Source organism: Penicillium daleae (assembly GCF_028827525.1).
Source record: "Penicillium daleae strain IBT 16125 chromosome Unknown utg000001l_segment0_segment0, whole genome shotgun sequence".
Taxonomy (NCBI): Eukaryota; Fungi; Ascomycota; class Eurotiomycetes; order Eurotiales; family Aspergillaceae; genus Penicillium; species Penicillium daleae.
In genome coordinates this window covers 81,576-94,936 of record NW_026623149.1, presented here as the reverse complement: position 1 = coordinate 94,936, position 13,361 = coordinate 81,576, and the positions used below count along the sequence as shown (strand labels likewise).

Here is a 13,361-nt window from a genome sequence, read left to right as displayed (position 1 = left end):
ATCCCAATCGTGTCTAGGTCGTCAGAATAGTACAAACTGGGTCATCGAGGGTGTCAGTGAAAGAGAACTATTTCGTTTAATGGCGTACCAAGTCTTCTGACGCGTGGGACAGCAAAATGCGAGCCCTGAGTTGTCTGGGTCGGTAGCATGAGTCCGACGGATCTAGCTGGGTTCCTGCGAATTGTTCCTCTATCCTGAGGCAGCATGCCAGCGTACCAGACGCGGTTGTGGTAGGGGGGCTTAGCCCTGTCTCTATCTCAAAAGTGCTATATGTAAAGGGTCATACGTGATATACACAAGGCAGTCAGTCACCCCCACCTATACAACTAGCCAAGTTAGTGACGAGAATACCTGACGATTTTTGACGACAAAATATAAATTACCGGCTACTCACCACCAATTCTCGTCCAACATCCAGGCAAAACATGGCCTAAAAATATTCTTACTGGGCATGTGGTTCGTAAAATGGACGGCTCCCGGGGTATTAAAAACGCAATCCAAGTTCCGCGATGTCATGATCATATCTCGAACTTGGAAAAGTAGCCACGAGACTGCGGTGGCTTTGAGGTGACGAATTCCCGGTTAAGAAAAGCCTCATTATCGGTCGTATAGTTACAAGGCTACCGGCCGTGATACCAAGACTGGCTTCTATATTCGACCATACGGAAATCTGCGTTGTTGCATCTGAGACCAAATTAGATTCAGCAGAACGGAAAGTAGACGGTGAAGTAGACTCACAGAGGAAGTCTGGATCTTTCGCGTACTTTAAAAATGGAATGCGAACGATGACGGCGGTACTCGCACTGGAAAAGTTTTCTGTTAGGACAAGGCCCGGATAGAACGAACAAGCCGGGTGGACGAACATGCCAGCAATTCCCAAAATTCCTGCCACTGCGAATTTAGTCCGTTGATCCATTTGAAGCTTCCAAATCATAAACACAGGCAGGGAACTAATTGCAAAATCACATGTTGCGGCCACCCCACTGTACATATAGACAATACCGAGTAAGGTCTCTATGTCAAGACAACAGCCATTTCCTGACAAGCGGTTCCAATAGTACGCGACTGGATGACATTGGAAGATGGTGAAAAACAGAAAGACAATTCCCACAGTGGTTGAAAAGCACATTACCCCGTACAAAACCCACGAATGAATGCGCTGAACCGTAAGACGAAGCAGAGTCATGGCAATAGCTAGCCTACCGATCGTGCACGTGAATATGTATAAGATCTGACCTAACCACCAACACTATTGACCATAACAGTCAGTGATACGACGGTAAATTACGATGCGAGTATGCCTACCAATAAACCACGCCGAATATACTCTGGTCGGTGAGCCAGATAAGCCTGTGACTTTCCCATACCATATAACGCGCCCACGATTCCGCATATGGCAAATCCGACGTTGAAGATCTGCACAAAGTTTAGCACACGTGCTAGCTGCCAAAGGACAATCCCCCTATGCCGGCTTACTGTCGCCATCACCATCAAAGAGTCGTCGTACCCAAAGGCTTTCACAATCTTCAAACGAACGAAACACCGAAGACAGACAGCGATTAGTGAGATGCTCAGAAATACCGCGGCGACGATAATGATTGCATCGCTTCCCTCCATAATCGGTGCTCATCAGGACACGAGGGCACCCGATCGCGTTGACAGACGACCATCAAAGGGAGGACACTGAGGTTAAGTAGTGAGGTGGCGGCGTTCCTATGAAGTTAGTTCTGGTCGTTTCGGTGACATCAGGATCGGAGGAAGAACTCCGGAAAAACCTCTAGCCGGCGTAAGGCAGGTGGTATCTGCTTACCAACTACTCAGGTCTCAGATGGGAATTGGTAAGGACACCACGGGTTCCAGCTCAGCAGGACCAAAAAAAGTTCAACGGGACCCAAGAATTTTCTGACTAATCCTGGGTCTCGTTCAGGTGCCGTCGCTCATCGGGACCCAAATTATTTTGGATCCCGGTCAGCTATTATGCCTAATTTTATGTATTTATGTCTAAATTATAGGGGGTTCAACTAAAGTTAAACCCTACCTTACTAAACCGCACTAAACCTCTATACAACTCCATATAATATATGTTATTTATGATCTCTGCAACTCTTGATCTCGACTCCTTTGTTAACTTATAAAATGAATAGTTTTAATATTAATAGGGAAGTCTTCATTTTCCGTAACGTGGTCAGTTGGCCTTGGCAGCGAAAGGTAGGAAATGTAGTCTCACAAAGAGTGAGGAGATGATAGTTCGAGAATAAGAGGTCGTCGATGTTGACTGACGGCTGGGTTTTACCCCTAAGATCAAGCTCATACTCGTCGGTCAGTGTGGTGCTTACTATCTTCAATAATCAGTATCTATCGTCGAGTGGATGTGAGATAGTATATACTATAGTCATTTTTCGACGAAGGTCGCAAGGAACTCGCTGTGTATTTCCCTACACCAATAAATTCTGAATTACCTCGCAAAGACAAGGAAACTGGGTTGATATTCTATGTTATGTGTCGAAATACTACCGCAGGAATTTGTGGATCACCCTGAAAGTGATAATTTTGAGCCACTGGTGAGGATCAGGTGGGTTCAGGTTTTGCGTGAACCTAGCATCATTTTGCAAGTCCCTAGAAGAACCAAGTGAGAGATGTAAATGGACTAACTTTCAGAAATTGACTTGCATGTTTTTGGAGTTATCTTGTAGCGTCAGCATGAACGCTATTGACCTAGGTATCTGGCTGGTGAACGAATAAATTCCAGTCGATTTCTGTAGACTTGGCTCGAAGTTTCTTGGCATCGTGGACGATCAACCTTTTTCCAGGATAGTAATAGTGTTTCTCGTAGAGAAAGGTAGACTCGAGGACTACCTTTACCTGAACATTCAAGGCTTATTGTACCTCTCCGGCTTATTTATACCACTGCCTTATGATCCACGCAGTAGGAATCCTAGTGTATTGTCATGAATTTTTGGAAGCCACGCTAAGCCTAATTTGGCTACCACCGTAGTGTGTCAGTAAACCAAGGCGTGGGAACAAGGAAAGCTCTAGAGCGGTAAAAGCTAAAACATAAAAACCGCGGAGAAGCGAAGGCGAATAAATTAGCGTGAAAAGTAGCGCGAAACAAAATAAAGGCGTCGGTCTTACACACTCACTCAATGGCGTGAGTCGCTTTGCCTCGGTGGGGTGGTATGCGGATATCAGTTTTGAACCTGTTCCGTCGGATTATGCTGTCCCTCTACGTGAAATCATGCTCCTTTACATCGCTCCTACTGTCCCTTTAAAAAGCACCGACGTTAACAATTTAACGGCTTATCTAGCTAATATTTATTGCGCCTCAATAAAGTCTCCTGGTTGTTAATGTTACTTTTTAATCTATATGCTCCTAGGAATCCTTCGTCTACTACCTGTACGATCTCCTGATTAGGTGTGAGATATAGGGCAAGATGCCTAAACCGTCATGCAGCATATCAAGCCAGATTCATAAGGCCTATACAAGATGGCTGAATCTCTATAAGCTTTATGCTATACCATCATCACTGCGGTCAATGACATCAAGTAAGACGTATACAACAGTATACGATCTCCATCATCACTACGGTCAATGACACGATCTACATCATCACTACAGTCAATGACATCGTATAATCAAGCAACCACCGATCAATCAGCTACTGCATGAGATCACTATGCATCTAGATCTATCCGCATGAGATCATCATGCATCATCTAGAACGATCATATGTGTTACGCTCAGGTACGAGAGGAAGAAGATCAACCAGTGTAGTAGCATTTCACGAAACAACTAAGCATAAGGAAGGAAAGAAGGAAGGAGAGATAGCGAGAGAGCTATCTAAATACTCTGTGGATGCCTTAGGCACTAGGCATCAACACCAAACATATGTGAACCGTAATAATATGCAAGAGACAAGTTGATTATAAATATGCCCTGCTTTCTCTACCAAGATAATAATCATGTTCAAGACATACAAGCAAGATTCAATACAATCAACTAAGCTTCAGTCCTACTTTACTCTTCTCTTATTTTATCTTTATGATTCTAAGCCGAATTGATTTTATCCTTCCTATTCAATCTAAGGAAGAAAGATCAATCGATCTTAATCATCTTTAATTTATCTTCCTCTTTACCAACCTGCGCAGCATCGCTTGCTCACAAAGATCTAGTAATTTACTACGATAGTAGCTAACTAGATAATTAAATCTTTACTACTTCGTTAGACGTAAGCTTTACTAATAATCCTAATAGAAAGAGCTCTAAAGGATTTATCTTTTACCTATTTAGTAGACTAATTAAATAGAAATCTCGAAAACAAAAGATAGTTACTATATTAATAACTAAAGCTAAATTACTTATAATTAGCTATATAGCTAAATAGCTATATTAGATTAAACGTCTTTTCTTCTTGGGTAACCCTGTTGGCACCACCTCAAACTCGAACTATATAACCCACACACACTAATCTAATTCAAAATCTATCTACTAGGCTTAGCCAATTCGCCACTTAGTAATCTGCCTTGCCCTTCTCTTTAATTCCTTCTCCGCTATCACTAATTTCTTGGCCTTCCGACCGCGGCCAGCACCACGCCCTTGCCGAAGTTCTATCTCCCACTTTGACGGCATTCGCGTTGTCGATGTGTCGGTTCTCTTTGAAGGTAGTGGTACTATAATTCCTACGGTTTTATCCATAGAAACGTAGGTACCTTGGCTTCGCTTTACCCTAAACTTCCGACCGGTAAGATTCCTCCCTCCCCATCTTTGCCAACGCTTTACAGTCTCAAGCAACTTCGGCCGTCCAACCCCCTTTACCTGAGCCGGCTCATTGATTCGAATCCCTCCTATCCTTCCTATCCTTCTAATTCGCTGCCGATCCGTCCGAATTACCCGATTTAGCAGGATTAGCCAGTGTTATTAGTCAAAATAGGACGGAAGGAGAGATTGCCCACTATCTATCAGATCTTTAATCACATAATTGCATAGAAGACCAAGAGATTTCTGGTAGTATTGGGTGCAAGAGGGTAGTAGCTTCTCTGCTTGGATAAAATTCTGCTATGTGTTATAGACCTTTCGAATCGTACTTCTTGAGACCCGACCGAGAAGATTGCGCAAAAGTAGTACTTGAAGCGAGACAGGGTGACGGTGTATTTCGTCTTGGATTGAGTTAAAAGCCTGCGAATTTGCATATAAAACGACTCGAGAAACGACACGCATAGTAGCAAGAATGTCGCTAGTTAAGGTACGAATTTCTCGCTTAAGCTTTACGTAGGCTCCTTCTACACGAGAAGAAGTAAGCTTATCATAATAGAGAATTCCGTCAAGATAGCACCGCATAAATTACTTTGCCCTATCGCTAAACTACTGCTTTTCAATATATTCGATCGCTGATTGGTAGATTAGGTGCCTTAGGGCTCTTAGAAAAGAGGCCTTTCTTGCTTCTATCCTATCTTTAGTAGGCTCAAGGATAATTTGCATAAATTTAGCCTTCACAGATCGCTATTCCTCGATAGTCTTCTTTAGAACGTCCAAATTAGGAAGGTCTTACAAGAGTAATTTCTTCGAAATTATTAGCCGCACGCGTGTTTCAATGTTCTTCATAATATACTAGAGACAGAGTATGCAAGTTGAATCCTTAAAGATCTCTCTACATACATTTAGAAGAGAGTCTGCGTCGTCGGAGAAGATAACACATGGAGCTTGAATCTTTGCTTGTGTAAGCTATATTTAAAGAGCTTGAAATATCTAAAGATACGACGATTCTTGCTTATTATTAACAAAGCAATAAGCTACGTAGAAGGTTTTCCTTATTGAGGTTTGTCCGACGATATTAATCATTAGCATATTATACCTAGATAACCCGAGTAAATCAGTAATCTCTTGTTTTTGTCTTATCTTTCTCTTATTTTTCTCTCATCTTTCTCTTATTCATCTTATCTTACCGATTAGTCTTGTATATAGTATCTATCCATAGAACATTTAGATAAACACGAAGAAATTAAAGGCCTATCCTTGAGATAAATATAATTCTGATTAGCCGCTGTTGGCTATCCAATTCGTATCGTATAATCCAACTAGGTAGGCTCTCTGTCACTGCTTCAATCGATGTACGCCCGGCAAGGAAAATTGATCTGGTTCGGGCGCGGAGATTTTCAAGGTCTCTTAAGTTAAGTAGACTCTTCTCAGGCTCTAAAAGTATCGAAATTACTATAGGTTTTAGGCCTTTTTCAAAGTAATCAAGGAGTCGCTCTTCCTTTTCTTTCCTCTCTTTTTACCGTAGTAGAACTAGGAGATTTAGTGGAACTAGGCCATAATTGTGTTCACTATATTTAACCACAATCTCATAACGGTCAGGAATAGCGTTATTGCTACCCTTCCGTAGCCAGATTTAATCTTATATAGGCAATTAGTCCTAATCTTAATAACCTCGCGAGATTTAGCCTTAGATAAGACTAAACGACCTTTCTTGGTAGGATCTAGCTAGAGAGAATAGTATAGGTCAACCCTCTTATTATCAGATCTCTTTACTACTAGGGCAAAACCCTATTTAGTGGCAGATTCCTAGAGGGCCTTCTTTGCAAGGTCACGGGTCTTATAGAATTATGGTGGATCTGGTAGTAGGGTAGGTAGTAAGATAGATTGTGAAGAATCCATGGTTAGTAGGTATGGGGGGTAGGGAGATAGTAGTAGGCCTAGTAGATAGATTTAGATTAGTGTGTGTGGGTTATGTGGTTCTAGTAGGGCTAGCAGGAGGTCATATGATAGGCCTAGTAGTAGAAGATAGAAGAGAAGAAGGAAAGGATACGTGTGTATAAGAAGGAAGAGGGTAGTTAAATTAGTAATTAACGGGTGTGAAAGGCTTAGCAGAAATCAGGTAGAAATCAGGCCCGAGGTGGTGCCGCCAGGGTTTTGAGGTAGTGCCAACAGGGTTACCCTTCTTCTTTATCTAATTCGATATTAACTAACTAGAAACGTTAAATTACGATAATAAACAGACCGTCGATCTATTAAATCGCGAGAAATTAGTATTTTAGACGAAACTTCGCTATATAGATATCTTGTGAGCAAGCGATGCTACGCAGGTTGGTAAAGAGGAAGATAAATTAAAGATGATTAAATAAGATCGATTGATCTTTCTTCCTCTTGATTGAATAGGAAGGATAAGTTCAATTCGGCTTAGAATCATAAAGATGAGAGAAAAGTAAAGTGGGACTGAAGCTTGGTTGATTGTATTGAATCTTGCTTGTATATCTTAAACATTATTATTATCTTGGTAGAGAAAGCAGGGCATATTTATAATCAACTTGTCTCTTGTATGTGATCGTTCTAGATGATGCATGATGATCTCATGCAGACAGATCTAGATGCATAGTGATCTTATGCAGTAGCTGTTTGATCGGTGGTTGCTTGATTGTACGATGTCATTGACCGTAGTGATGATGTAGATCGTATACTGTTGTATACGTCTTACTTGATGTCATTGACCGTAGTGATGATGGTATAGCATAAAGCTTATAGAGATTCAGCTATCTTGTATAGGCCTTATGAATCTGGCTTGATATGCTGCATGACGGTTTAGGCATCTTGCCCTATATCTCACACCGAATATCTCACATATCTACTAACTTTAGATTCGGTAAGAAGTTTAGGCTAAATAGCTAATAGTCTAATAGGTTAAAACAACTAAAATACTAGCTAATAGACTTATAAAATACCTACCTAGCGAAAAACACTACGCTTTTATTAAGTAGCTATATACAGAAGTATCCCTATTATATTAGGTAATTACCTATATTTCCTTTCGTCTTATTCAGCTCTTACTTTACTCTTACCTATTATCTTATATCGAGAGCTAAGGAGGTATATCAGTATATATAGCCTATAGGCTAGATATATATCTTGAATCCTGCCTACTTACTAAGTATTCCTATCTTACTTACTACTAGGAAAACCTAATCTTATTTACCCCTAGATTCTAATCCTAGATTCTAATCTTCAACGATCGTATCAATATTACCCGACTAGGCAAAGGAATATTTAATACTCCAAAATAACCTCGAATGTTCTTAATTTCCTTATATAATATTCATTATATTCCTTATATTATAAATTGCACTCTGTTTCCTAGTTAGAATAAACAAGTTTGATATCCTTTTTATCCCAGGAAGAATCACCGGACATAGTAGACCATCTGAATCAACCGAAATAGCTGTGGCTAATAAATCTTCATGAGAAATTTCCAGGAAGGCGGCCCTGTTCCACAGACTCTGAAAAGCATGGTTCCCTCTCATTTGTACGTAGAACATCTTGGAAAGCGTGAGTAACGGAGCTATTAAATCCGAAAATGGGTCTGATAGATTGGGCTCAAGATCGTCCAGAACTTGTAGGTCATATTCTTCTCGGTCAAATTCAATTGACATCCAAGAAAAGAGGCAAAGGACCGTCAGAATTATGGGCCAGACCTTAGGTGTCCCACGCTTAATCATTGACTCTAGGTCGCTGAGTATGAATAGCCATTCCACTACACTTATCTGCTATGCAACAGCATATGTTCTATTTTGAGGCATCGCTCCCCAGCCAGTCTCTTCGACGGAACAGCCGAACGATGAGATCGTCTCCAGATGAACATTCGTGGTGAAAGTTATACACCCAAGCATTGCATTGGCCTGGTCCTTTGCCTGACAAACTAACGGAGATATAGTTGATCCGAACGTCTAGACAGATGGCTCTAACGTGTTACATAAGGCATCCGATAACGTAATTCACAAGCGAGCTGGCCACACAAGCGAGCTGGCCACCCCATCCAAAATCGTGTCTTCCCACTACCCTACCTAATTCAACTCCTTATCATGCCACCAATTCGCACTGAATCTTCGCATAAACCGGCTAATCAAGAGGGCAGGATCCTATTAGCCCTTTCTGATATCAAAGATGGCCGTATCGCATCTATTCGCGCAGCAGCGAAGCTATACGATCTACCGCGTTCTACCTTACAGACGCGTGCCTATGGCATAGTCTCACGCGCTGATAAACGCCCAAACAGTCATAAATTGACCGAATTGGAAGAAGATTCGCTTATTCAATGGATTTTCTCTATGGATTCGCGTAGAGCAGCGCCTAGGCCTGCTACTGTACGAGAAATGGCCAATATTCTTCTTGTAGCGCGTGGAATAACTCCTCCTCCGACCGTTGGTGTTAATTGGGTATCAAATTTTGTTAAACGACGTGATGAGCTTCGAGCACGCTTCTCGCGACGATATGACTATCAGCGCGCTCTTAACGAGGATCCAAAGGCTATAAAAGAGTGGTTTTTGACGGTGCAACGCGTGATCGATGAGAACGGTATCCAACTAGAGGATATCTATAACTTTGATGAGACCGGATTCGCAATAGGCCTTATATCAGCGTAGAAGGTAGTTACGCGAGCAGAATACTACGGTCGGCGATCGATTCTACAGCTAGGAAATCGCGAATAGGTCACTGCGATTGAAACGATATACGCTGATAGCTATTCGCTGCCGCTATATATTATATTCAAGGGCTAGGTTTATATTGCTGGTTAGTTCGAATCAAATCTCCCTAGCGATTGGCGAATCGAAGTATCGAATAATGGCTGGACTACCGATGAAATTGGCCTACGCTGGCTACAAAAGATCTTTATTCTATATACTGCTTCGCGCGTACGAGGGCGATTTCGTCTATTGATCCTCGACGGGTATAGTAGCTATTTAATACCTTAATTCGATCGAATCTGCGCTGAAAACGATATTATACTACTCTGTATGCCTTTATATTCGTCGTATCTACTACAACCGCTTGATGTTGGGTGTTTAGCTGTTCTAAAGCGTGCGTACGGTCGCTTCGTAAGCGATTTAACCCGAACGGGCTATAATTATATCGACAAGCTTGATTTTCTAGTAGATTATCCTCGCGCACGGCTAGAAGCTTTCCAGCCGAATATCGTTCAAAGCAGCTTCGCAGCTACTAGTATCGTACCAGTTAATACCGAAAGGGTGCTTTCTAAGCTTAATATATCCCTTCGAACGCCTTCACCACTATCAAGCCGACTAAGCAGCAGATCTAGCCAATTCACACCGAAAACGCCTAGAACGGTAGCTCAGCTACACAAGCAGGCTAAAATGATGAGAGATCTAATAGATCAGCGGTCAAAAAGCCCACCAAGCCCGTTGAAATTAGTGGTTGATCAGATTCTTAAGGGCCATGAAATTGCGCTGCATAACACTGTAATACTAGTGAAGGAGAACGCCGATCTACGCGTAGCGAATAAAAAGAAACGTCAAAAGCGCACTCGATCGACTAGGCAGATTGCACACGAAGGGGGCCTATCAATCGAAGAGGGCCTACAGCTAGCTCAGCAGCTAATTCAGCCAGTAGAAACTGATGAGGTAGTATCGCATGAACAGGTCGATCTGCCTAATCAACCGATTCAACCGGCTAGGAGGGCTCCTCCTACCTGCAGCGGATGCAGAATAACTGGCCATAGAATTAATCAATGTAAAAATCGCTAGTTTAGGATAAATTAATGCGTTTTGGTTGTGATATCCCATTCTAAAATCTTGCAAAGGGGGTGGGTGGCCAGCTCGCTTGTGTGGCCAGCTCGCTTGTGAATTACGTTAACATTTAGTTAACTAACTAGACAATCAACCCTGTTAGTATCTCACCTCGCTGCTGGTTAAAAATAGAACTCTGACTGGCGGCCGAAAAAAGACGACTGGCCAAAATTGGATTCTCTCTAGTTTTATTACTACTCTAGTTTTAATACCAATCCCCATGGTTTCGTGATAGACGTGATTCCATTTGTATTAAAACCAGAGAAGTATAAAAACTAGAGTAGGGAGTTCATACTTCTGAGACCGCGTGGCCAAAAGTGGATTTTCTCTGGTTTTAATATCACTGTAGTTTTAAAACTAGTCTAGTTTTAATACCCTTCTGTCATGGCCGCTAGGATTGCCCATAGACCTGACTCTTCTCTCACGCTGAGAATCCCCGACTAAATACAAACTTCCCACACTTTATTTTATAAGTGTACAAACTGTGAGCGACAAAGCTCTCCCCTTTCTTAAGCTCAATATAGGCCTCCGGAAAGCCACATTTCTCAAACGGCTCCTTGGTTACGTCCTTCTTAGCCACAAAGGTGGTCTTGACCTCGGCGGCGATGCCATCCTCGGCTTGGTAGAAATTCACCAACTCAAAGCTTTCCACGAGCTGTTCGGCGGTGACATCCATCAGGCGAAGAAGCTGCGTCTTATTGTATGTGACACCCCCGGAGGAAATTTCGAGAGAATCGTCGTAGTATTGTTCGGCGATGTCACGGATCTTGCCCAGGTTTACTTGCGTCAGGTAATTCTCGTAGGCTGCTTGGTCCATCTTGGCTGGGGTTGTTAGTTGGAACTTCTCATGATTTGGACTGGTGTTCATTTACTGAAGCTTGCAGGGTAGACTGGTATTGAGTAGCAGGCTAGTCAAATTTCAAGGTAAAAGATGTGATTGAGCGTAACTCAACTTAGAGAAACTAACTTGAGAGTTGATCATATGAGGTGGGATCGGATTGGGGCCTTATATTAGAGGCTCAGCTTATCCTAAGTTTCGTGGCTACCATCGAGGATCCCAGGCAACCGACAATCTATCTGAGTTGGACAAGGCTGATGATTTCCCCAAGAACACTATCGTCAGTCACAGTGAGAGCTTCTGTCAGGATCCTCACCGATAACGCCTATGAAAGATACTCGCTCAGAACTTCTTGTCTTGGAGAGTTGACCATCGACTTCATATCATTGGTCAAAATTAGAGATCTACATGACTAACCAATTTCGGATTAGGAAGTTTCTAACGAGTATGAGAGTGCGTAAGATAGCAGGCTAGATATGCCCCGGACTTTGTCTGGTCAACATAACCGTAGGTCAGCGCTCAACCATTTCCCTTACGAATAAGAATAAAGAGACACATTTCGATCAAATATCAATTAGTAATTTAGACACCTTTTCGAGATACTTTTGCCTCTATTTTAATGGCTTGAACTTCATCTTCCACAATAGAAAATCCACAGCCTTGAAAAATGGCACCCGAAAACGTTTCATTCCAAACCTCTGACAACCTCACAATTCGCGGGTGGTTCTTTCGACCATGCCTGTCACCATCTACACCGTCGCCTTGTCTTGTGATGTGCCACGGGTTTTCCGCCGTGAAGGAGATGGACCTAAACACATTTGCCGAGTACTTCACCTCCAATTTACTAATGAGCTGTCTCGTATTTGACCACCGAGGCTTTGGCGAGAGCAACACAAAGCAAGGACAGCCGCCCTTGGAGATCATCCCCTCCCAGCAGACTAGCGATATATCTGATGCAATCACGTATGCACAATCTCGCCCAGACGTTCAACCCGACAAAATCGGCATTTGGGGCAGCTCCCTCAGCGGCGGCCATGTGCTTTGGGTGGGAGCGACAGACAAGCGGGTTAAAGCCGTGTTGTCCCAAGTCCCTTGCGTGGATGGCTATAGTAATTTCCAGAGACTGATTCGCCCGGACTTTGTGGGAAGTATGAACGTACTTTTTGAAAAAGGTAGGGAGTTTACAACAATGCCGAATTGACTGTGTATTTGAAGCTCACTCAAATTTCTAGACCGATTGGATCGCGCTTCTGGGAAACCTCCTGCTATGTTGCCAGTCATTGATTCCAACCCTCAGAATCCATCTGCGTTGCCCACGCCAGATAGCTATGATTTCTTTTCCAGCTGGGCTAAAAAGTGCGATTGGCAAAACCAAGTTACTCTGAAAAGGTATATGCCCTTTATTTTTTCATTATCGTGGGAATTGCAGCCGAAGAAAATACTGACCCTTCATAGCGTCGAAGCGCTCCGGGAGTATTGTCCATCGGCTCATATTCATCGCATTGCGCCAGTACCGTTATTGATGACAGTGGCCGTTAATGATGTCCTCTCGCCCACTGATTTAGCTCTGGAGGCCTTTTCACGCGCATTGGAGCCCAAGACCCTTCAGATGCTTCCGGGTGGACACTTCGATGCGTATTCTGGTCCAAACTTTGATCGGAATGCAGCATTCCAGGCACAATTTCTGAAAGATCACCTTCTTTGACCATAGCAGTAATCAGTTTAGTTTGAAAATACCGTATTGCAGGTTCGTATATAGGGTTTCCAACCGGACTGATGTACATAGTCTTTGCTTTGAATTGATTTTTTTATAGAATGGCGTGAAATAAAGGCGTAACAGTAAATACAGAAACTGGAAAAGGATTCCAAAATTGAGCTCTGAATTTATTGCTACAGAAAATTATCGCAGGATATCTTGAGCAGACATCGAGTAAAGAAAGACCCCCAAAAGCGA

General features: G+C 42.5%; 3 protein-coding genes across 3 annotated transcripts; 1 reads left to right on the top strand and 2 right to left on the bottom strand.

The window, feature by feature from the left end:
* Positions 1 to 1,236: 1,236 nt before the first annotated feature.
* Positions 1,237 to 1,617, bottom strand: N7458_000021 (uncharacterized protein; the record flags this gene model as incomplete). The annotated part of the gene is made up of 3 exons (XM_056903415.1): positions 1,237 to 1,249; positions 1,328 to 1,416; positions 1,477 to 1,617. 3 exons carry the CDS (start codon positions 1,615 to 1,617, stop codon positions 1,237 to 1,239), a joined length of 243 nt encoding a protein of 80 aa, XP_056771182.1.
* A 9,373-nt stretch (positions 1,618 to 10,990) lies between these two features.
* N7458_000020 (uncharacterized protein) lies at positions 10,991 to 11,437 on the bottom strand (the record flags this gene model as incomplete). The annotated part of the gene is made up of 1 exon (XM_056903414.1): positions 10,991 to 11,437. One exon carries the CDS (start codon positions 11,435 to 11,437, stop codon positions 10,991 to 10,993), a length of 447 nt encoding a protein of 148 aa, XP_056771181.1.
* A 637-nt stretch (positions 11,438 to 12,074) lies between these two features.
* N7458_000019 (alpha/beta hydrolase) lies at positions 12,075 to 13,112 on the top strand (the record flags this gene model as incomplete). The annotated part of the gene is made up of 3 exons (XM_056903413.1): positions 12,075 to 12,579; positions 12,640 to 12,796; positions 12,863 to 13,112. The coding sequence occupies 3 exons, from the start codon at positions 12,075 to 12,077 to the stop codon at positions 13,110 to 13,112; spliced, it is 912 nt and encodes a 303-aa protein (XP_056771180.1).
* Between the last annotated feature and the right edge of the window lie 249 nt (positions 13,113 to 13,361).